The following is a 25,925-nucleotide window of genomic DNA, read 5'->3' on the forward strand; positions in this document are numbered from 1 at the left end:
GAGAACTGCTCTCAATTCCAGAATGTTTATTGGCAGGAGACTCTCCTCCTGACTCCATTGTCCCTGAGCCTTCAGAGAATTCCAGACGGCACCCCAACCTAGAAGGCTGGCGTCTGTTGTTACAATTGTCCAGTCTGGTCTGCTGAATGGCATCCCCCTGGACAGATGTGGCCGAGAAAGCCACCATAGAAGAGAATATCTGGTCTCTTGATCCAGATTCAGAGAAGGGGATAAGTCTGAGTAATCCCCATTCCACTGACTTAGCATGCACAGTTGCAGTGGTCTGAGGTGTAAGCGTGCAAAGGGTACTATGTCCATTGCCGCTACCATTAAGCCGATTACCTCCATGCATTGAGCCACTGACGGGTGTTGAATGGAATGAAGGGTGCGGCAAGCACTTTGAAGTCTTGTTAGCCTGTCCTCTGTCAGGTAAATCTTCATTTCTACAGAATCTATAAGAGTCCCCAGGAAGGGAACTCTTGTGAGTGGAACGAGTGAACTTTTCTTTTCGTTCACCTTCCATCCATGTGACCTTAGAAATGCCAGCACTAACTCTGTATGAGACTTGGCAGTTTGAAAGCTTGAAGCTTGTATCAGAATGTCGTCTAGGTATGGAGCTACCGAGATTCCCCGCGGTCTTAGTACCGCCAGAAGAGCACCCAGAACCTTTGTGAAGATTCTTGGAGCTGTAGCCAATCCGAATGGAAGAGCCACAAACTGGTAATGCCTGTCTAGGAAGGCAAACCTTAGGTACCGATAATGATCTTTGTGAATCGGTATGTGAAGGTAAGCATCTTTTAAATCTACAGTGGTCATGTACTGACCTTCTTGGATCATAGGTAAAATTGTCCGAATAGTCTCCATCTTGAACGATGGAACTCTTAGGAATTTGTTTAGGATCTTTAAGTCCAGGATTGGTCTGAAAGTTCCCTCTTTTTTGGGAACCACAAACAGATTTGAGTAAAACCCCTGTCCCTGTTCTGATCGTAGAACTGGATGGATTACTCCCATTAACAAGAGCTCTTGTACGCAGCGTAGAAACGCCTCTTTCTTTGTCTGGATTGTTGACAATCTTGACAGATGAAATCTCTCTCTTGGAGGAGAGTATTTGAAGTCCAGAAGGTATCCCTGAGATATTATCTCTAGCGCCCAGGGATCCTGAACATCTCTTGCCCAAGCCTGGGCGAAGAGAGAAAGTCTGCCCCCCACTAGATCCGATCCCGGATCGGGGGCCCTCAATTCATGCTGTTTTAGGGGCAGCAGCAGGTTTCCTAGTCTGCTTGCCCTTGTTCCAGGACTGGTTAGGTTTCCAGCCTTGTCTGTAGCGAGCAACAGCTCCTTCCTGTTTTGGTGCAGAGGAAGTTGATGCTGCTCCTGCTTTGAAATTACGAAAGGAACGAAAACTTAGACTGTCTAGTCTTGGCTTTGGCTTTGTCCTGAGGCAGGGCATGGCCTTTACCTCCTGTAATGTCAGCGATAATCTCTTTCAAACCCGGGCCCGAATAAGGTCTGCCCTTTGAAAGGTATATTAAGCAATTTAGACTTAGAAGTAACATCAGCTGACCAGGATTTTAGCCACAGCGCCCTGCGTGCCTGAATGGCGAATCCTGAATTATTCGCCGTAAGTTTAGTAAGATGTACTACGGCCTCCAAAATGAATGAATTAGCTAGTTTAAGGACTCTAAGCCTGTCCGTAATGTCGTCCAGAGTAGCTGAACCAATGTTCTCTTCCAGAGACTCAATCCAGAATGCCGCTGCAGCCGTGATCGGCGCAATGCATGCAAGGGGTTGCAATATAAAACCTTGTTGAACAAACATTTTCTTAAGGTAACCCTCTAATTTTTTATCCATTGGATCTGAAAAAGCACAGCTATCCTCCACCGGGATAGTGGTACGCTTAGCTAAGGTAGAAACTGCTCCCTCCACCTTAGGGACCGTTTGCCATAAGTCCCTTGTGGTGGCGTCTATTGGAAACATTTTTCTAAATATCGGAGGGGGTGAGAACGGCACACCGGGTCTATCCCACTCCTTAGTAACAATTTCAGTAAGTCTCTTAGGTATAGGAAAAACCTCAGTACTCGTCGGTACCGCAAAATATTTATCCAACCTACACATTTTCTCTGGTATTGCAACTGTGTTACAATCATTCAGAGCCGCTAACACCTCCCCTAGTAATACACGGAGGTTTTCCAGTTTAAATTTAAAATTTGAAATATCTGAATCCAGTCTGTTTGGATCAGAACCGTCACCCACAGAATGAAGTTCTCCGTCCTCATGTTCTACCACCTGTGACGCAGTGTCTGACATGGCCCTAATATTATCAGCGCACTCTGTTCTCACCCCAGAGTGATCACGCTTACCTCTTAGTTCTGGTAATTTAGCCAAAACCTCAGTCATAACAGTAGCCATATCCTGTAATGTGATTTGTAATGGCCGCCCAGATGTACTCGGCGCTACAATATCACGCACCTCCCTCTGAGCGGGAGATGTAGGTACTGACACGTGAGGCGAGTTAGTCGGCATAACTCTCCCCTCGTTGTTTGGTGAAATTTGTTCAATTTGTACAGATTGATTTTTATTTAAAGTAGCATCAATACAGTTAGTACATAAATTTCTATTGGGCTCCACTTTGGCATTGCAACAAATGACACAGGTATCATCCTCTGAATCAGACATGTTTAACACACTAGCAAATAAACTTGCAACTTGGAAATACAATTCAATTAGAATAATATTAAAACGTACTGTGCCTTTAAGAAGCACAGAAGATCTATGACAGTTGAAAATTAATAAATTGAAACAGTTATAGCCTCAATCCTTGTAAACAACACAACCTTAGCAAAGGTTTAATCCCATTAGCAAAGATAACAAATTCTGAAAGCAGGAAACAAATTACAGAATAAACGTTTTTTATCTCAGTCAAACTATAATTCTCACAGCTCTGCTGAGAGAAATTACCTCCCTCAAAATAAGTTTTGAAGACCCCTGAGCTCTGTAGAGATGAACCGGATCATGCAGGGAATACAATGAGTTGCTGACTGAAATATTTGATGCATAGTAAAAGCGCCAAAAAACGGCCCCTCCCCCTCACACACAGCAGTGAGGGAGAACAGAAACTGTCAGAAAACAGATTAAGCAACTGCCAAGGGGAAAAATAGTGCCCAAACATTTATTCACTCAGTACCTCAGCAAATGAAAACGATTTTACATTCCAGCAAAAACGTTAAACATAATCTCTAGTTATTAAACAGCTTTATGTATTTCTTACAGTGTAATTCTAGTGAAGTACCATTCCCCAGAATACTGAAGTGTAAAGTATACATACATGACATTATATCGGTATGGCAGGATTTTCTCATTAATTCCATTGTCAGAAAATAAAAACTGCTACATACCTCTATGCAGATTCATCTGCCCGCTGTCCCCTGATCTGAAGTTTACCTCTCCTCAGATGGCCGAGAAACAGCAATATGATCTTAACTACTCCGGCTAAAATCATAACAAAAACTCTGGTAGATTCTTCTTCAAACTCTGCCAGAGAGATAATAACACACTCCGGTGCTATTTTAAAATAACAAACTTTTGATTGAAGATATAAAACTAAGTATAATCACCATAGTCCTCTCACACATCCTATCTAGTCGTTGGGTGCAAGAGAATGACTGGGAGTGACGTAGAGGGGAGGAGCTATATGCAGCTCTGCTGGGTGAATCCTCTTGCACTTCCTGTTGGGGAGGAGTAATATCCCAGAAGTAATGATGACCCGTGGACTGATCACACTTAACAGAAGAAAAACGTTACTGCACCTTTAAGAAACACAAATTTTTGCCAAAATTTGAAATAACAGTGAAAGAAGGCAGTTACACTAACACATTTTTTACAGTGTATGTAACAAGTTAGCAGAGCATTGCACCAACTTGCAAATGGATGATTAAACCCTTAATACTAAACACAGAATAGTAACTGACAAAAACGTTTTTTTTTGTTTGTTTTTTTAAATAGTCACAACAACACACCACAGCTCTACTGTGGCTTGTTACCTCCCTCAAAAACGACTTTGAAGCCTTTTGAGCCCTCCAGAGATATCCTGGATCATGCAGGAAGAAGCTGGATGTCTGTGTCTGTAACCACTCCCACTCATATTACAACAGTGGAAAGCCTTCAGGAAACTGTTACTAGGCAGAATTCAAGCCAGCCATGTGGAAAAAAAACTAGGCCCCAATAAGTTTTATCACCAAACATATATAAAAACGATTAAACATGCCAGCAAACGTTTTATATTACATTTTTATAAGAGTATGTATCTCTATTAATAAGCCTGATACCAGTAGCTCTCACTGCATTTAAGGCTTTACTTACATTAGTTCAGTATCAGCAGCATTTTCTAGCAAATTCCATCCCTAGAAATATATTAACTGCACATACCTTATTGCAGGATAACCTGCACGCCATTCCCTCTCTGAAGTTACCTCACTCCTCAGAATATGTGAGAACAGCCATGGATCTTAGTTACTTCTGCTAAGATCATAGAAAACGCAGGCAGATTCTTCTTCTAAATACTGCCTGAGATAAACAGTACACTCCAGAACCATTTAAAAATAACAAACTTTTGATTGAAGAATAAACTAAGTATAAAACACCACACTCCTCTTACGACCTCCATCTTGGTTGAGGCTTGCAAGAGAATGACTGGGTATGACAGTTAGGGGAGGAGCTATATAGCAGCTCTGCTGTGGGTGATCCTCTTGCAACTTCCTGTTGGGAAGGAGAATATCCCACAAGTAATGGATGATCCGTGGACTGGATACACTTAACAAGAGAAATAAGCTTCAAATTAAAAAATAAAGCTACAAGTGTTCTCCCCAGGACCTTTTTAGCAGGTGCACCACCCGGCTGATTTTACTGGCTAAAATTGTAGCCAATAATAAGATAAAATTATCCAGTATTAAAAATGTCTAATTTTATTGCGCATTCAATCATTAAATACATTTATGTTAAATTATGCAATTAATTTGTGCTTTGGATAGCAGAAAATGATGTAATTTTAGAAAATATTACACTGCCCCCACCCAGGTAGCAACATTTTCTGTGGAGAACACCGCTATATGTAAACAGCTTAAAACACTCAAGCAGGTAAAACAGATAATTGGAAACACATTATGGAACGCATTTAATAACGCAGATTAACCACAGAATAATAAAGCCCCCACATTGTTTACTGCACCCCCCTATACTTTTAATGGATAGTGCAGCTAATTACAAGTATGTTAGTAATACTGGAATTCAAGGTGTTAAATAATGTATGTGTTTAATTCACAGCTATGTAACAAAGGGACAGTGTACTGTGATTGTTTTTCCTCCCCTTTAGCGTGTTCTCAATAAACCATTTTAACTGCTGGAATGTATTAAATTGGTTTCATATAGCTCCTTTACCTTTATTTTGTCATGTGAAATAGCTGATGCTGTCTGTTAAAACCCACTACTTATACTGAAAATGTCAACACTGCAGCAATGGCTACTGAAAAGCTATGAAAACAAGACACTGGTAAATATATTACACTCCCAGTTGGAGGAAAGATAGATAGGTACTAAAATGTTATTTTTTAGTATATATAGTGACAAGATTAATTCTGCTTTCCCTGAAAGGTCAGACCATTTTAATGGGTTGTGGTTTATTAGAGGAAAAACAGGTATTTCATATACAAAAATAAAAGAAGAATTTTCTATAGATTAAAACTCTGAAACTAGTATAAAAAGTAATTGGAAAAACATAGAAAATACCAATTTTACTGTACACTGTCCCTTAAACTTTCCAATAATAAAGCCATAATTTTGTGAACTGCTAGAGAAAAAAAAAAAAAAAAAGGTACAAATAATCAGATTACAAAAGAAAATGAACTCACTTCACTGGAGCTCTTGCATAGACCTGAAGCCAGTCTGGAATTTCTGCAGTGTGGTAAGGATTTGCAGGTACAAGTAGTGCCTGGCTTCTTTCAACCTGCTGTGGCTGGTAAGTTACAGGAGGAGGCAGAGGAGGTGGCTGGTCATACCGAGGAATACTGCAAACAAAATGTGCAAAATATGAGCAGATAAAGTTTTAAAATTTCATAGGAATATTACAGCAACACTGACATTTATAAAAGTGCACTAGTGTCTAAAGTACGTTAAAAATATTGATATCTGAGTTCTTTTTTTTTCTAAAGTAGTTTTAGCTATGTCCTTATTGGCAAGCAGAATGAAAACTGATTATCAGGCGGCACATCCAACGAAGTGGTGCACTGGTTTCTCTGTACCCCTGGAGGTTGTAAGGTCATCATTATGGCTGGGGGCGGTCTGTTTTCATAGTTACTAAACATCTAAAAGATGATAGTTTATTTTGAGATACAGAATTATTGTCTACTGACAAATCAATAGCTTATGTCTCGTTCTTTATAATAAAATAAATGTCAACCTATACACATTTAAAAAGCTTCCAGAACTTGATATAGATAAAGGGATATGAAACAGACATTTTTTCTTTCATGATTCATGCATATAATTTTAAACAACTTTCCAATTTACTTCTATAATCAAAAATGCTTTATTCTCTTTGTATCCTTTGTTGAAGGAGCTGGAATGCCCTACTGGGAGCCACCTATATACATCAGGTGAGCAAATGACGAGAGGCATATCTGTGCAACCACCAATCAGCAGCTAGATACCAGTAGCGCATTTCTGCTCCTGAGCCTTCCTATGTATGTTTTTCAACAAAGGATAAAAAAAAAAGCAAAATAGCTACTAGAAGTCAATTGGAGAGTTATTTAAAATTGTATTCTCTTTCTGAATCATGAAAGAAAAATCTCTATTTTCATAGTAGAATGTATTATTATTTTTACAAAGAATTGATGCACTATAAATCCTTTCTAGAATATGTATACGATTAGACACAACATTTAGGTAACCACAAACTGATATATGAATACAACAGCAGTAGTGAAATCCTGCCCAACACAGCACCTAGAACGTTACTGCTGTATTTAATGAATAGTTGACATGCAAATCATCTCTAACTGTATATCTGATATGCCCTAACACTTCCCATAACTAGCTGAGGCACAGTTTATCACCTTATGAGGGATACAGCAATGACAGCAGCCTTTATATGTTTAGGTGCATACACATGTAAAAACAGAATTTATGCTTACCTGATAAATTTCTTTCTCCTACGGTGTGTCCAGTCCACGGCTTCATCCTTACTTGTGGGAATATTCTCTTACCCAACAGGAAATGGCAAAGAGAGCACAGCAAAAGCTGCCCATATAGCTCCCCCTCTGGCTCCGCCCCCAGTCATTCGACTGACGGTTAGGAGAAAAAGGAGAAACCATAGGGTGCCGTGGTGACTGTAGTGTATAGAAAGAAAAAATTTGAAACCTGACTAAAAAGCCAGGGCGGGCCGTGGACCGGACACACCGTAGGAGAAAGAAATTTATCAGGTAAGCATAAATTCTGTTTTCTCCTACATTGGTGTGTCCGGTCCACGGCTTCATCCTTACTTGTGGGAACCAATACCAAAGCTTTAGGACACGGATGAAGGGAGGGAACAAGTCAGGTTACCTAAACGGAAGGCACCACGGCTTGCAAAACCTTTCTCCCAAAAATAGCCTCCGAAGAAGCATAAGTATCAAATTTGTAAAATTTGGCAAAAGTGTGCAGAGAAGACCAAGTCGCTGCCTTACATATCTGATCAACAGAAGCCTCATTCTTGAAGGCCCATGTGGAAGCCACAGCTCTAGTAGAGTGAGCTGTAATTCGTTCAGGAGGCTGCCGTCCGGCAGTCTCATAAGCCAATCGGATGATGCTTTTCAGCCAAAAAGAAAGAGAGTTAGCAGTAGCTTTCTGTCCTCTCCTCTTACCAGAATAAACGACAAACAAAGATGAAGTCTGTCTGAAATCCTTTGTTGCATCTAAATAGAATTTTAAAGCACGGACCACATCTAAATTGTGTAACAAACGTTCCTTCTTCGAAACTGGATTCGGACACAGAGAAGGAACAACTATTTCCTGGTTAATATTCCTGTTGGAAACCACTTTTGGAAGAAAACCAGGTTTGGTACGCAAAACAACCTTATCTGCTTGAAATACCAGATAGGGTGGATCACACTGCAAAGCAGACAATTCAGAAACTCTTCTAGCAGAAGAAATAGCAACCAAAAACAGAACTTTCCAAGATAGTAACTTAATATCTATGGAATGCAAAGGTTCAAACGGAACCCCATGAAGAACTGAAAGAACTAGATTTAGAGGAGGAGTCATGGGTCTGTAAACAGGCTTGATTCTGACTAAGGCCTGTACAAATGCTTGTACATCTGGCACTGCTGCCAGACGTTTGTGTAACAAAACAGACAGAGCAGATATCTGTCCTTTTAGAGAACTCGCTGACAACCCTTTATCCAAACCCTCTTGGAGAAAGGAGAGAATCCTAGGAATTTTTATTCACACCAACAGATATATTTTTCCATATTTTATGGTAAATTTTCCTAGTCACCGGTTTTCTGGCTTGGACCAGAGTATCTATAACTGAATCTGAAAAACCACGCTTAGATAAAATCAAGCGTTCAATTTCCAAGCAGTCAGCTGCAGAGAGACTAGATTTGGATGTTCGAATGGACCTTGTACTAGAAGATCCTGTCTCAAAGGTAGCTTCCATGGTGGAGCCGATGACATATTCACCAGGTCTGCATACCAAGTCCTGCGTGGCCACGCAGGAGCTATCAAAATCACCGAGGCCTTCTCCTGTTTGATCCTGGCTACGAGCCTGGGAAGGAGAGGAAACGGTGGAAACACATAAGCTAGGTTGAACGACCAAGGCGCCACTAATGCATCCACTAGTATCGCCTTGGGATCCCTGGATCTGGACCCGTAGCGAGGAACCTTGAAGTTCTGACGAGACGCCATCAGATCCATGTCTGGAATGCCCCATAATTGAGTTAACTGGGCAAAGACCTCAGGGTGGAGTTCCCACTCCCCCGGATGGAAAGTCTGACGACTCAAATAATCCGCCTCCCAGTTGTCCACTCCTGGGATGTGAATTGCAGATAGATGGCAGGAGTGATCATCCGCCCATTTGATGATCTTGGATACCTCTCTCATCGCCAAGGAAATCTTTGTTCCCCCCTGATGATTGATGTAAGCTACAGTCGTCATGTTGTCCGACTGAAAATCCGGCCTTCGCTAGTTGAGGCCAAGCCCGGAGCGCATTGAATATCGCTCTCAGTTCCAGAATGTTTATCGGGAGAAGAGACTCTTCCCGAGACCATAGACCCTGAGCTTTCAGTCCCAGACGGCGCCCCAGCCTAATAGACTGGCGTCGGTCGTGACAATGACCCACTCTGGTCTGCGGAAACTCATTCCCTGAGACAGGTGATCCTGAGTCAACCACCAACGGAGTGAGTCTCTGGTTAACTGGTCTACTTGAATCTGGGGAGACAAGTCTGCATAATCCCCATTCCACTGTTTGAGCATGCACAGTTGCAATGGTCTTAGATGAATTCGAGCAAAAGGAACCACGTCCATTGCTGCAACCATGAGACCTATTACTTCCATGCACTGAGCTATGGAAGGCTGAGGAATAGATTGAAGAACTTGACAAGCATTTAGAAGCTTTAATTTTCTGACCTCTGTCAGAAAAATCTTCATTTCTACAGAATCTATTATTGTTCCCAGAAAGGGAACCCTTGTAGACGGGGACAGGGAACTCTTTTCCACGTTCACCTTCCACCCGTGAGACCTGAGAAAAGCTAATACAATGTCTGTATGAGCCCTTGATCTGGAAAGGGACGACGCTTGGATTAGGATGTCGTCTAGGTAAGGTGCCACTGCAATGCCCCTCGGTCTTAGAACCGCTAGAAGGGACCCTAGCACCTTTGTGAAAATTCTGGGAGCAGTGGCTAAACCGAACGGAAGAGCCACGAACTGGTAATGTTTGTCCAGAAAGGCGAACCTTAGGAACTGATGATGATCTTTGTGGATAGGAATATGTAGGTACGCATCCTTTAAGTCCACGGTAGTCATGTATTGACCCTCCTGGATTGTTGGTAAAATCGTTCGAATGGTTTCCATTTTGAACGATGGAACTCTGAGGAATTTGTTTAGAATTTTTAAATACAGAATTGGTCTAAAAGTTCCCTCTTTTTTGGTAACTACAAACAGGTTTGAGCAAAACCCCTGACCTTGTTCCACTGTTGGAACTGGGTGTATCACTCCCATCTTTAATAGATCTCTTACGCAATTTAAGAATGCCTGTCTCTTTATCTGGTTTGAAGATAAGCGAGACATGTGGAACCTTCCCCTTGGAGGGAGTTCCTTGAACTCTAGAAGATAACCCTGAGAGACTATTTCTAGTGCCCAGGGATCCTGAACATCTCTTGCCCAAGCCTGAGCAAACAGAGAAAGTCTGCCCCCTACTAGATCCGGTCCCGGATCGGGGGCTATCCCTTCATGCTGTCTTGGTAGCAGCAGCAGGCTTCTTGGCCTGTTTACCCTTGTTCCAGCCTTGCATTGGTTTCCATGCTGGCTTAGCCTGGGAAGCGTTACCCTCTTGTCTAGAGGCTGCAGAGTTAGGAGACGGTCCTTTCCTGAAGTTGCGAAAGGAACGAAAATTAGATTTGTTCTTAGCCTTGAAAGGCCTATCCTGTGGGAGGGCATGGCCCTTTCCCCCAGTGATGTCTGAAATAATCTCCTTCAATTCTGGCCCAAAAAGGGTCTTACCTTTGAAAGGAATATTAAGCAATTTTGTCTTGGATGACACATCCGCCGACCAAGATTTTAGCCAAAGCGCTCTGCTCGCCACAATTGCAAAACCTGAATTTTTTGCAGCTAATTTCGCCAATTGCAAAGCGGCATCTAAAATAAAGGAATTAGCCAACTTTAGTGCGTGAATTCTGTCCATGACTTCCTCATATGGAGTCTCCTTATTGAGCGAATTTTCTAGTTCTTCGAACCAAAAAGACGCCGCCGTTGTGACAGGAATAATGCACGAAATTGGTTGGAGAAGGAAACCTTGCTGAACAAATATCTTTTTAAGCAATCCTTCCAATTTTTTATCCATAGGATCTTTGAAAGCACAACTGTCCTCAATGGGAATAGTTGTGCGCTTGGCCAACGTAGAAACTGCCCCCTCAACCTTAGGAACTGTTTGCCATGCGTCCCTCCTGGGGTCGACAATAGGGAACATTTACTAAAATATAGGAGGAGGGACAAAAGGTATACCTGGCTTCTCCCACTCCTTAGTCACTATGTCCGCCACCCTTTTGGGTATCGGAAAGGCATCAGCGTGCACAGGGACCTCAAGGAATTTGTCCATTTTGCACAATTTCTCTGGAATCACCAAAGAGTCACAATCGTCCAGAGTAGTTAGCACCTCCTTAAGCAGGGCGCGGAGATGTTCTAACTTAAATTTAAACGTCACAATATCAGGTTCTGCCTGTTGAGAAACTTTTCCTGAATCAGAAATTTCTCCCTCCGACAGACCCTCCCTCACTGCCAATTCTGACTGGTGTGAGGGTATAACAGATAAATTATCGTCAGCGCACACTTGCTCATCTTCTGTATTTAAAACTGAGCAATCACGCTTTCTTGGAAATGCTGGCAGTTTGGATAAAATATTAGCTATAGAATTATCCATTACTGCCGTTAATTGTTGCATAGTAACAAGCATTGGCGCGCTAGATGTACTAGGAGTCGCCTGCGCGGGCATAACTGGTGTTGACACAGAAGGAGAGGATGATGAACTATCCCCACTACCTTCATTTGAAGAATCATCTTGGGCAACCTTATTAAATGTGACAGTACTGTCCTTACTTTGTTTGAACGCCATGGCACAATTTTCACATACATTTAAAGGGGGAACCACCTTGGCCTCCATACATACAGAACATGTTCTATCTGAAGGTACAGACATGTTAGACAGACTTATACAGGCTATTAATGCAATAAAACCGTTTTTAAACAAAACCGTTATTGTCTCTTTAAATGTTAAACAGAGCACACTTTATTTCTGAATGTGTGAAAAACTATGAAGGAAATATCCGATCCTTACCAAATTTGCACCCTAGTGTCTTAATGCTTTGAAAGTATTGCACACCAAATTTCAAGATTGTAACCCCTTAAATGAGCTATTTGTTCAATTTACCAGTTTAAACCCACTACAGTCCCTGCCACAGCCTTTGCTGCGGCTTTACCTTTCCTTGGGGGTTATTCACCACAGAAATAAGCCTTCTAGAATCGTTTTTTATGGCCACAGGACCCTCTCACATGAAGCTGCATGCACTGCTTCCAGAAGTAACTGCGCAATTAAAGGGACAGTCTACACCAAAATTTTTCTTATTTAAAAAGATAGATAATCCCTTTATTACCCATTCCCCGTTTTTGCATAACCAACACAGTTATATTAATATACTTTTTACTTCTGTGATTACCTTGTATCTAAGCCTTTGCAAACAGCCTCCTTATCTAAGTGCCTTTGACAGACATGTAGTGTAGTCAATCAGTGAAGACTCCTAAATAACTTCACGGGAGTGAGCACAATGTTATCTATATGACATGTGAACTAGCACAGTCTAACTGTGAAAAACTTTCAAAATGCTCTGAGCTAGGAGGCGGTTTTCAATTGTTTAGAAATCAGTTTGAGCCTAGCTAGGTTTAGCTTTCAAAAATACCACCAAGGGAACAAAGCAAATTTGATGATAAAAGTAAATTGGAAAGTTGTTTAAAATTGCATGCCCTACCTAAATCATGGAAGTTTAATTTTGACTTTACTGTCCCTTTAAGGCGCGAAAATGAGGCCTCCTCCCTCTGCATTAGAGTGAAGGGGCCTTCCTGACTAGATTAGGTGTCTAAACGACTGCCAGGCGTAATAAAAACGTTCCCAAAGTGTTTCCAAGTACCAAAACACTCCAAAAGTCATATAAATATTGTATAAAGCAATCGATTTAGCCCACAATAGTATCACCCAGTATATAGCCCATTAATAAGCCTTCATTCTGTTATGAGTCTAAGAAAATGGCTTACCGATCCCAGAGGGAAAATGACAGTCTTCTAGCATTACCATGTCTTGTTAGAAAAAGGACTAGTCATACCTTGAGCAGAAAAGTCTGCAAACTGTTCCCCCCAACTGAAGTTCTTTGGTCTCAACAGTCCTGCATGGGAACAGTAATGGATTTTAGTTACTGCTGCTAAAATCATACTCCTCTTTAAACAGAACTCTTCATCACTTTCTGTTGTAGAGTAAATAGTACAAACTGGCACTATTTTAAAATAAGAAACTCTTGAAAAAAAAAAAAAACTACAACTAACACCACATACTCTTTACCATCCCCGTGGAGATGCTACTTGTTCAGAGCGGCAAAGAGAATGACTGGGGGGCGGAGCCAGAGGGGGAGCTATATGGGCAGCTTTTGCTGTGCTCTCTTTGCCATTTCCTGTTGGGGAAGAGAATATTCCCACAAGTAAGGATGAAGCCGTGGACCGGACACACCAATGTAGGAGAAATTGTATATTTAGGCCCACGTTAGGTTCTCTTACTCGCTATAAAGTAAGTCTGATAATTCGGCTGGCATTTATCTATTCTCAAGGTTATGTGCATGCTAGCACGATAATATATACTGATATATCTTTATAAAACACACTGCATATAAGAATTTTCTACTAAATAGGGAACTTTCCCAGTTACCTAATATTCCTTGCCAGGCTTATATGACCTCCTCTTCACTTATACTGATCCACAACCTGTATATCTAATATATGTCTAGAGCTTCATAAGATAGAATATTGAGCCGACTCATCTTTTAAATAGGAGTGTATATCTTGAGTATATCGCAAAACTATTCCAAGATTGGCAAGAGGTGTAGAGGAGTTTAGTATCTTTCAGTAAACTCTCTCTAATTCCGAAATATAAAAAAGGTATAATTTTTAGTATCTGCTACCCATCACATTTAAATTTTATTTAAAAAAAAAAAAATATATAGTTCTTCAATGTGGACCCAAGAGAGGTCCCCGTCATTTCAGATTACCTACATTCGCATCTCCAATTATCCTTTGTTGGGAGGTCCAAGAGTAGCCTCTTGAATTAGTAATGTAGGTTTAGAGTTGAGTTTAGCAAACAATGTTTATATCTCCTCTGCTTCATGTCATATTAAAATGCAAAGTATGTTGACCCTGATTTAGACAAATTGTTAAGCTTTCAAAATACTTTCTCGTTTTTTCCTTGTCTTTTGTATTATGACATTCAATGTTTGTAAGCTTTGAATTGAACCTCAATAAAAAAAAGTTTACTCCTGTCTATTTGCATTGTTCTAGATAGTGTATATCTGTTAAAACAACACTTATTGCAAACAAATATTTTTCTTGTTCCGAAGTTTGACAACATTAGGCATACAAAATATTTATGAGAAAGGAGATAGTCACTGACGTTTAGTCTCTTCAAGGGACATTAAACACTAAATAAATGCTAGATAGAATGAAGCATTCAAATAAAAGATTAGTCTCAGAATAACATGTAGATTTATTTTTTAAAGTTTCATTAGGTGCTTAAACATTGACAAAATAAGGGGAAAGTTTTAGTGTCTATAAAACAATGGGAGCTAGGGAGCTGCTGTGGCCAATTAGGGACAGTTATAAATAGGTCACTAGAGTGTGCAGCCAATGGCTGTGTGGAATAGAACAGTGTTCTGCACTTCCATTTCTAACAGGAACTGAAAAACTCACAATTTCAAAATGGAATTGCAGGAAAAAAGGGGACAACATACACACATTTTATATATATATATATATATATATATATATATACACACACACACATAAACACAATTTATCATTTTATATTACTCTCTCTTATAGCTAAGAATAAAGTCTAATTTACCTTGGGGCACACGGATGCTTATACTGAGCCCTTTTATTAATATGATCTACATAATAAACTCCAAACTCTGCAGATTCAACACGTTCCCACCCAGGGGGCAAGCCTTCTCGCTCCAATGGATGGCTCCAATGAGTAGTGTTAGTGTTATGGTCAATGTAGTATTTTCTTCCTCTAATGGTCCAGTCCACAGACCAACCAGGGAGAAGAGGCATATCTTCAGTGCTATGGTTTGTAAGGTTTCCTAATGATGTAGCTGCAACTCTTCCAATACCTAGAGGAAAACATACATTTAAAATAATTATTATGGTATTGCTTCCTGTGTTATTGTATTAACCAATACTAAATGGTAGCACAGAAAAGAAAAAACCTAAAACTTCAAGTGCAGATTTATCTGACATAATGCTTCAATCTAGCTGCACATACAAATTCATTTTATTAAAAGAATATAAATGAAGAAACACAGATTTTGATGTCAGAAAACCAGAAGGTCCATTAAATCTACATTGAATTGTAATTTCAAAAGCATGGTTCTTCCACTGACAGTTCATGAAATACAATTTTTTTCTTTCATGATTCAGATAGAAAATACAATTTTAAACAACATTCCAATTTACTACTAGTATTTCATTTGCTTCATTCTTTAAATATCCTTTGTTGAAGAAATAGCAATGCGCATGAGCCTATTTAGATATGAGTTTTAACAAAGGATATGAACAGAACGAAGCAAATTAGGATTGAACTAAATTGGAAAGTTGTTTAAAATGACATGTTCTTTCTAAATCATGAAAGAAAGAAAAAAAAATGGGTTTAATGTCCCTTATGTTCAGGAATTCCTTGAGCAAGATCTACAAGAAACTTAATTATTGAGCATAAGAGACTTTGCTCATAGCACGGTGGATAAAAAGCAATGATTTAAAAACGCCAAATCTATCTAAAAACAGTTTCATATAACTGCATGTAATAGACACTACTATAAAGAAGAATATGCACAGATACTCATCTAAAATCCAGTATAAAACTTAATTAGAAGCTCCCTGTTTAGCAATGTTAATGAGGTAGTCTGGGACACCCACTGAAATGAGCTAGGTAAACAAAAAGAGCAGACACCCCCCCCCCCTTCCCTGCATATTAAAAGACAGATAACAAACAGTAGCCTGCAGGAGTAGTAAACACATGTATACATATGGCACTGTGGGGCTTGGTTAGGAGTCTGAAAATCAGCACAATGTTCTTAAAAAAATAAGTAAAACTATACATTTTTATAAAAACACTCCATGATGGGCTATATAAATGGGTCGTCTACAAAATATTTATGCAAAGGCAAATATAGTGTACAATGTCTCTTTAAGATAATTACAATCTAAAGGTTATTAATTCTGAAATATAGATATGCTGTATATTCATGGCTGTAATGTTTAATTTTTTGATCCATTAATCCATTCACTATATCAGGCTCCCCCAGAGGTTTCTGTCAGATTATTTTGGACATTTTTTCTATCTTGAATATATCATATATTATTGGTTTTGTAGTTCTCAAAACTTTGAATTTGTGTCTGCAGAAATAGCATGCCCCTTCCTCACAGCAAAAAAATTATAAAATAAGCATACAGAGCTTTGGGTTTCAGATAGAAGTGAATCTGAAAATTGTATCCTCTATTATCAATTGTGCTTGGTATCCTTGATGGAGAGCATTACTCTACTGGGGCCTAGCTGAACACATTGGGTGACAGTGACAAGCAGCTAGCTCACAGTAGTGCATTGCTTCTGAGCCTACCCATGTATGATTTTCAACAAGAGAATGAAGCAAATTAAATAAGAGAAATAAATTGGAAAATTGTTAAAAATTGTAGGTTCTTTCCGAATCAAAGTTTAATTTTGACTTTACTGTCCCTTTAATGCCATTGCTCCCCTGCAAATCTATGTACACATAATTAATCCATACTAAGTGGTCGATTCATCAAGCTGCGATGGACAGGGGAGCACATATGCGCCTGTCTGCCGCAGCTCGCCTCTGGTGGGCTGAATTCCGCTGTCAGAATTCAGCATTGAACACGAGCGTTATTTTGCGGTCGCGTGCAATCCCGCCCCCTGCGAGCACACAGCTAATCACACGCGGGTAGGAGCTGTCAATCTCCCCGGTCGAACGAGACCGGGGAGAGTGAAATTCGCCACATAAGAGGTGGCGAAAGGTAAGGGAAGCAGCAGTCTAATGACCGCTGCTTGTTAAAAAAAAAAATAATCTGAAAAGTTATTATTTTAAAAATGAAAACCATGATTTAAATCAAATTAAAATAAATCTATCTTACTGACTAGTGATTTCAATTGTGCTTTAAATCAAATCTACCCTGGCTCATAGGTTCAAATGGTGCTTCTAGAGGCGCAACACACACAAGATATCAAAAGGTCATGATCTCTTTGAAAGGTGGTTATGAGCAAAGTCTGGAATGAATTAGAATATGACTGGATTTTGTGCGCATATAGCAGATGTGTGCACTCGGAGTACCAACACTAAACCTTTAATGAAATAAGTATAAAGTTGGGATGTAGAGGCTGCATTATCCAAGTGGATAATACACTAGATTGTATAATAAGCTGGAGAGGTAGATGTGTTGCTTTTGTTTGTAGCATATTTTTTATAAATCAGACAGAACAAATAATTTAAATAACTTTTCAATTTAATTCTATTATCAAATTGGCTTCATTTTGTTGGTATCCTTTGTGAAAGATCAGCAATGCACTCCTGAAAGTTTTTTTTTACTTTTCAATCTTTATAAAGCTACAATATAAGGACTTAATCACCTAATAAGATGATGTTATTTTGGCAAGTTGTCTGAGGGTCACACAAAAACCCCTGGCCGGAGGTGGCTGTAGTTTAAGCTGTAGTTTAAGCCAGTGGTCCTCGGACTTTATTAGACTGTGGCACAAATAATGCAAACCTTAATGCTGGACTATCATAAATTACAATACATTTTTAGTATTTTACAGTACACTACATTGGCTATATTTAAAGTCATTTACAATATATTTTAATAGTAAGCCATGACAAAATGAAAGTTTTGAAAGATATATATTGCTGTGTCTTGTCTTCAATGTTAAATGGTATCCTGCTCAGAGGAATACACTCTAAACTCATGTTCCAGTGACTGATGGTCGGATGTGAATTTGGTCTTAATTGGAGTGAGGCTAGAAAAGCCTGACGCGCCAGGGACATAAACCCTGGGTCAGTAACATAGTGCCCATGCTGTGCCCGCTGCTTAGTTTCCATTGATCCTTTCATTGGTGGTTATCTACTCATGGTGGCTGCCCTAACAACTGTGTGAGCCTGTATAATTGTGGCAACGCAAACTGGTTACATTTAAATATAAAATGTATTAATAGGGCAAAAAGCGATGTAGCAGACGAAAATATTTGTTACTATTAAAATTTGGTGTCACACCTCTGACTTTCTCCTGCACACCGTTTGACAAACACTACTTTAAAGGGACAGTATACTGTAAAATAGTTTTTCCCTTAATGTGTTTACAATTGCTTCTTTTACCAACTGCAGAGTAAAAAATGTATGAAAATTAGCTTTTAAGGCTTATTTGTGTATATTAAAGCTCTGATTTTGTGTTTTGAAGCCACAACCTAATAAAATGGGTTGAGCTTGTAGGTATAATCAGATCTCATTACTGTATCACATTGTGCACATATACCTGCTTCTTTATATTATATCTGTACATAAAACAATCACCAATACTTTGAGAGAACAATGGAAAATCAGCATTTTATTACCTTATCTCTGCTATATCCCACTGGGAGTGTAATTTCTTCTGCTGGCTGTGTTTACAAAGCTTATCTATAGCTGGTACGCGCGGCCACAAACTTTCAGAATAGGTGGGGATACCACATGCTAAATCAACAATTTCAAATGCCAATATAAGGGTAAAGGAGCTACTTGTAAACAATTTAATACACTCCAGCAGGTAAAGTGGATCATGGGAACAAATTAAAGGGGAGAAAATTTTTGAGTAAACTGTCCCTTTAAGAAGCCCATCTCTAAAGAAATAAAGCATTTTAATGTATACTAGAATAGGTCTCTTTACCCTCACTCAAGCAATTATGGTTAATGCAGGTTGTTCATTTCTTGTAACTTTTATATTAAAGGGATATTATAGTCAAAATTAAACTTTCATGATTGAGATAGAGCATGGAATTTTAAGTAACTTTCTAATTTACTCCTATTATCAATTTTGCTTTGTTTTCTTGGTATCTTTATTTAAAAAATCTGGAATATAAAGCTTAAAAGCCGGTCCATTATTGGTTCAGCACCTGGTAGTGCTTGCTGATTGGTATCTAAATGTAGCAATCCAATCAGCAAGCGCTACCCTGGTGTGAACCAAAAATGGGCATTCTCCAAAGCTTACTTTTCAGCTTTTTTAAATAAGATACCAAGAGAACAAAGAAAAATTGATAATAGGAGTAAATTAGAAAGTTGCCTAAAATTCCATGCTCTATCTGAATAATAAAAGTCTATTTTTGACTAGACTATCTCTTTAATGAATGAATTTGGCTTCAAGTAGACAATTTGGGCTTGATTTATCAAGCAGCGTTTTTCAGACCGATGCTTCCCTGCCCTGTTCTCCACCTCTTAGGTGGAGAATTTTGATCTCCCCGGTCTCTTCCGAATTTCAATCTTCACGAACACTTTCAGCTCTTAAAGGGATATTATTTCTATTAAGTATATGAAAGTGCGCTATTTAAACACATGAAACATATTTTATTGCAAGAAAATTGTTAGTTTAAAGCAGTTTATTTTGATTTCAAAGCAGAAATGTACATGTCTGGTCTATGGGATATAGGTTCAATGGCTGCTCTATTAGTAGACAGGGATCTACTTCATAACAATAGTAAAAATATGTTTAATTGTAAGCACATGAATATCCATTTCTCAGGAAAACTAATCTTTTAATAATTACTAAAACAATAAAAGGAAACATGACCCCTATGTCCCTTTAAGGTATAATTTAACCAAGGGCCAGGGTCTTCCTTTTATTTAAACTTGAGGTACCTAAGCTAAAAGGTTAAACCGAATGAGTCACCATAAGCCAAAATGTCTGTTTAGAAATCCATTTTTCATTTGTACTTTAACCAAATAGAAAAGTGTATTAAATGCCACATAGGGCGGTAAGCAAACATGTTTCACTGGACAGATAGAATACCGCTGTGTCTAAATTGGGTTCCCACATTCACAAAGCAATAGTCATTTTTCATCTTAAAGGGACACTGAACCCAAATTCCTTATTTCGTGATTCAGATAGAGCATGCAATTTTAAGCAACTTTCTAATTTACGCCTATTAATTTTTCTTCGTTCTCTTGCTATCTTTATTTGAAAAAGAAGGCATCTAAGTTTTTTTTTTGAGCTCAGAACTCTGGACAGCACTTTATTGGCGGATGAATTTATCCAACAATCAGCAAGAACAACCCAGGTTGTTCACCAACAATGGGCCGGCATCAAAACTTACATTCTTGCATTTCAAATAAAGATACAAAGCGAATGAAGAAAATGCGATAAGAGTAAATTTGAAAGTTGCTTTAAATTTCATGCTCTATATGAATCACGAAAAAAAGAAATTGGGTTCAGTGTCCCTTTAATCTATAGTATCACTAACACCTTTCTGTTTTAAAACCCTACCCAATAACCTAGGATAAAAGACAGTGGCACATAATATTATATTTCTATTCCCTTGCAGTGTAACACTGAAATCACATTTTAATTATTTCTGGCAGCATTAAAGAGGCAGTCTATTTAAAAATGTTTATTGTTTAAAGAGACAGATAATCCATATATTACCCATTCCCCAGTTTTGCATAATCAGCCCTGTGATATTAATACACTTTTTAACTCTGTGATTACCTTGTATCTAAGCCTCTGCAGGCTGCCCCTTTATTTCAGTTCTTTTGACAGACTTGCATTTTAGCCAATCAGTGCTAACTCCTAAATAACCCCATGGGAGTGACCGCAATGTTATCTATATTGCACATGAACTAGGCACTGTCTAGCTGTGAAAAACTGTCAAAATGCACTGAGATAATAGGCAGTTTTCAATGGTTTAGAAATTAGTTAAAGCCTGCCTAGGTTTAGCTTTAAAAAAAAAAAAAAAGAATACCAAAAGAACAAAGCAAATTTGATGATAAAAGTAAATTGAAAAATTGTTTAAAATTGCATGCCCTAGCTGAATCATGAAAGTTTAATTTTGACTAGACTGTCCGTTTAAGGGATACTCCTGTGAACATTCAGTTTTACTGTAATTTAGTGATACAGCAATTGATTAGACAGCATGTAATTTTATCACAATTAACCATGCAAATTATGTTTTTATCACTGCAAACAGGTTATACACATATGTAGTACCGCTCAGGAACTACAGGATATTGCTACTTAAGAGAAGAAACTGCAGCTGATCCAATCAGCAGCACAAGATGCACTGCAGATTGGATTGGTGGCAGTATTACTTTGCGGGTGTTAAAAACATAATAAAATGACATGTTGAAAAAATGAGAGCATGTATTTCTTTCATGTAATTAGCAAGAGTCCATGAGCTAGTGACGTATGGGATATACATTCCTACCAGGAGGGGCAAAGTTTCCCAAACCTCAAAATGCCTATAAATACACCCCTCACCACAACCACAAATCAGTTTACAAACTTTGCCTCCTATGGAGGTGGTGAAGTAAGTTTGTGCTAGATTCTACGTTGATATGCGCTCCGCAGCAGGTTGGAGCCCGGTTTTCCTCTCAGCGTGCAGTGAATGTCATAGGGATGTGAGGAGAGTATTGCCTATTTGAATGCAGTGATCTCCTTCTACGGGGTCTATTTCATAGGTTCTCTGTTATCGGTCGTAGAGATTCATCTCTTACCTCCCTTTTCAGATCGACGATATACTCTTATATATACCATTACCTCTACTGATTCTCGTTTCAGTACTGGTTTGGCTTTCTACAACATGTAGATGAGTGTCCTGGGGTAAGTAAGTCTTATTTTCTGTGACACTCTAAGCTATGGTTGGGCACTTTTTTATAAAGTTCTAAATATATGTATTCAAACATTTATTTGCCTTGACTCAGGATGTTCAACATTCCTTATTTCAGATAGTCAGTTTCATATTTGGGATAATGCATATGAATAAATCAATTTTTTTCTTACCTTAAAATTTGACTTTTTCCCTGTGGGCTGTTAGGCTCGCGGGGGCTGAAAATGCTTCATTTTATTGCGTCATTCTTGGCGCGGACTTTTTTGGCGCAAATTTTTTTTTCTGTTTCCGGCGTCATACGTGTCGTCGGAAGTTGCGCCATTTTTGACGTTCTTTTGCGCCAAAAGTGCCGGCGTTCCGGATGTGGTGTCATTTTTGGCGCCAAAAGCATTTAGGCGCCAAATAATGTGGGCGTCATTTTTGGCGCTAAAAAAATATGGGCGTCACTATTGTCTCCACATTATTTAAGTCTCATTATTTATTGCTTCTGGTTGCTAGAAGCTTGTTCACTGGCATTTTTTCCCATTCCTGAAACTGTCATTTAAGGAATTTGATCAATTTTGCTTTATATGTTGTTTTTTCTATTACATATTGCAAGATGTCCCACGTTGAAACTGAGTCAGAAGATACTTCTGGAAAATCGCTGCCTGGTGCTGGAGCTACCAAAGCTAAGTGTATCTGCTGTAAACTTATGGTATCTGTTCCTCCAGCTGTTGTTTGTACTGTTTGTCATGACAAACTTGTTAATGCAGATAATATTTCCTTTAGTACTGTTACATTACCTGTTGCTGTTCCATCAACATCTAATACTCAGAGTGTTCCTGATAACATAAGAGATTTTGTTTCTAAATCCATTAAGAAGGCTATGTCTGTTATTCCTGCTTCTAGTAAACGTAAAAAGTCTTTTAAAACTTCTCATTTTTCAGATGAATTTTTAAATTAACATCATTCTGATTCTGATAATGGTTCTTCTGGTTCAGAGGATTCTGTCTCAGAAGTTGATGCTGATAAATCTTCATATTTATTTAAAATGGAATTTATTCGTTCTTTACTTAAAGAAGTCCTAATTGCATTAGAAATTGAGGATTCTGGTCCTCTTGATACTAAATCTAAACGTTTAGATAAGGTTTTTAAATCTCCTGTAGTTATTCCAGAAGTTTTTCCTGTCCCTGGTGCTATTTCTGAAGTAATTTCCAGGGAATGGAATAATTTGGGTAATTCATTTACTCATTCTAAACGTTTTAAGCAATTATATCCTGTGCCATCTGACAGATTAGAGTTTTGGGACAAAATCCCTAAGGTTGATGGGGCTGTCTCTACTCTTGCTAAGCGTACTACTATTCCTACGGCAGATGGTACTTCCTTTAAGGATCCTTTAGATAGGAAAATTGAATCCTTTCTAAGAAAAGCTTACTTGTGTTCAGGTAATCTTCTTAGACCTGCTATATCTTTAGCGGATGTTGCTGCAGCTTCAACTTTTTGGTTAGAAGCTTTAGCGCAACAAGTAACAGATCATAATTCTCATAGCATTCTTATTCTTCTTCAACATGCTAATAATTTTATTTGTGATGCCATCTTTGATATCATTAGAGTTGATGTCAGGTATATGTCTCTAGCTATTTTAGCTAGAAGAGCTTTATGGCTTAAAACTTGGAATGCTGATATGTCTTCTAAGTCTACTCTGCTTTCCCTTTCTTTCCAGGGTAATAAATTGTTTGGTTCTCAGTTGGATTCTATTATCTCAACTGTTACTGGAGGGAAAGGAACTTTTTTACCACAGGATAAAAAATCTAAAGGTAAATTTAGGTTTAATAATCGTTTTCATTCCTTTCGTCACAGCAAGGAACAAAAACCTGATCCTTCATCCTCAGGAGCGGTATCAGTTTGGAAACCATCTCCAGTCTGGAATAAATCCAAGCCTTTTAGAAAATCAAAGCCAGCTCCTAAGTCCATATGAAGGTGCGGCCCTCATTCCAGCTCAGCTGGTAGGGGGCAGATTACTTTTTTTCAAAGAAATTTGGATCAATTCCGTTCACAATATTTGGATTCAGAACATTGTTTCAGACGGGTACAGAATTGGCTTCAAGATAAGGCCTCCTGCAAAGAGATTTTTTCTTTCCTGTGTCCCAGTAAACCCAGCGAAGGCTCAAGCATTTCTGAAATGTGTTTCAGATCTAGAGTTGGCTGGAGTAATTATGCCAGTTCCAGTTCTGGAACAGGGACGGGGGTTTTATTCAAATCTCTTCATTGTACCAAAGAAGGAGAATTCCTTCAGACCAGTTCTGGATCTAAAAATATTGAATCGTTATGTAAGGATACCAACATTCAAAATGGTAACTGTAAGGACTATCCTGCCTTTTGTTCAGCAAGGGCATTATATGTCTACAATAGATTTACAGGATGCATATCTGCATATTCCGATTCATCCAGATCACTATCAGTTTCTGAGATTCTCTTTCCTAGAAAAGCATTACCAGTTTGTGGCTCTGCCGTTTGGCCTAGCTACAGCTCCAAGAATTTTTACAAAGGTTCTCGGTGCCCTTCCGTCTGTAATCAGAGAGCAGGGTATTGTGGTATTTCCTTATTTGGACGATATCTTGGTACTTGCTCAGTCTTCACATTTAGCAGAATCTCATACGAATCGACTTGTGTTGTTTCTTCAACATCATGGTTGGAGGATCAATTTACCAAAAAGTTCATTGATTCCTCAGACACAGGTAACCTTTTTAGGTTTCCAGATAGAGTCATGGACACTGAATCTATCTTTGACAGACAAGAGACGTCTAAAATTGATATCAGCTTGTCGAAACCTTCAGTCACAATCATTCCCTTCGGTAGCCTTATGCATGGAAATTCTAGGTCTTATGACTGCTGCATTGGACGCGATCCACTTTGCTCGTTTTCACATGCGGCCTCTTCAGCTCTGTATGCTGAACCAGTGGTGCAGGGATTACACAAAGATATCTCAATTAATATCTTTAAAACCGATTGTACGACACTCTCTGACGTGGTGGACAGATCACCATCGTTTAGTTCAGGGGGCTTCTTTTGTTCTCCCGACCTGGACTGTAATTTCAACAGATGCAAGTCTTACAGGTTGGGGAGCTGTGTGGGGGTCTCTGACAGCACAAGGGGTTTGGGAATCTCAGGAGGTGAGATTACCGATCAATATTTTGGAACTCCGTGCAATTTTCAGAGCTCTTCAGTCTTGGCCTCTTCTAAAGAGAGAATCGTTCATTTGTTTTCAGACAGACAATGTCACAACTGTGGCATACATCAATCATCAAGGAGGGACTCACAGTCCTCTGGCTATGAAAGAAGTATCTCGAATTCTGGTATGGGCAGAATCCAGCTCCTGTCTAGTTTCTGCAGTTCATATCCCAGGTATAGACAATTGGGAAGCGGATTATCTCAGTCGCCAAACGTTACATCCGGGCGAATGGTCTCTTCACCCAGAGGTATTTCTTCAGATTGTTCAAATGTGGGGACTTCCAGAAATAGATTTGATGGCCTCTCATCTAAACAAGAAACTTCCCAGGTATCTGTCCAGATCCAGGGATCCTCAAGCGGTAGCAGTGGATGCATTGTCACTTCCTTGGAAGTATCATCCTGCCTATATCTTTCCGCCTCTAGTTCTTCTTCCAAGAGTAATCTCCAAGATTCTGAAGGAATGCTCGTTTGTTCTGCTGGTAGCTCCAGCATGGCCTCACAGGTTTTGGTATGCGGATCTTGTCCGGATGGCCTCTTGCCAACCGTGGACTCTTCCGTTAAGGCCAGACCTTCTGTCGCAAGGTCCTTTTTTCTATCAGGATCTCAAATCCTTAAATTTAAAGGTATGGAGATTGAACGCTTGATTCTTAGTCAAAGAGGTTTCTCTGACTCTGTGATTAATACTATGTTACAGGCTCGTAAATCTGTATCTAGGGAGATATATTATAGAGTCTGGAAGACTTACATTTCTTGTTGTCTTTCTCATCATTTTTCCTGGCATTCTTTTAGAATTCCGAGAATTTTA

General features: G+C 39.1%; 1 protein-coding gene across 3 annotated transcripts in view; it reads right to left on the minus strand.

The window, feature by feature from the left end:
• SAV1 (salvador family WW domain containing protein 1) overlaps positions 1-25,925 on the minus strand; it is a 54,485-nt gene that overhangs the window by 19,815 nt on the left and 8,745 nt on the right. For all 3 annotated transcript variants that reach the window (XM_053697648.1, XM_053697649.1, XM_053697650.1), the window contains 2 exons: positions 14,897-15,167; positions 5,904-6,059 (listed from right to left, as the gene is read on the minus strand). In XM_053697648.1, coding sequence (XP_053553623.1) covers positions 5,904-6,059; positions 14,897-15,167 — 427 coding nt within the window. The remainder of the gene's footprint in view (positions 1-5,903; positions 6,060-14,896; positions 15,168-25,925) is intronic.

The sequence above is a fragment of the Bombina bombina genome, chromosome 1 (assembly GCF_027579735.1).
Source record: "Bombina bombina isolate aBomBom1 chromosome 1, aBomBom1.pri, whole genome shotgun sequence".
NCBI lineage: Eukaryota > Metazoa > Chordata > Amphibia > Anura > Bombinatoridae > Bombina > Bombina bombina.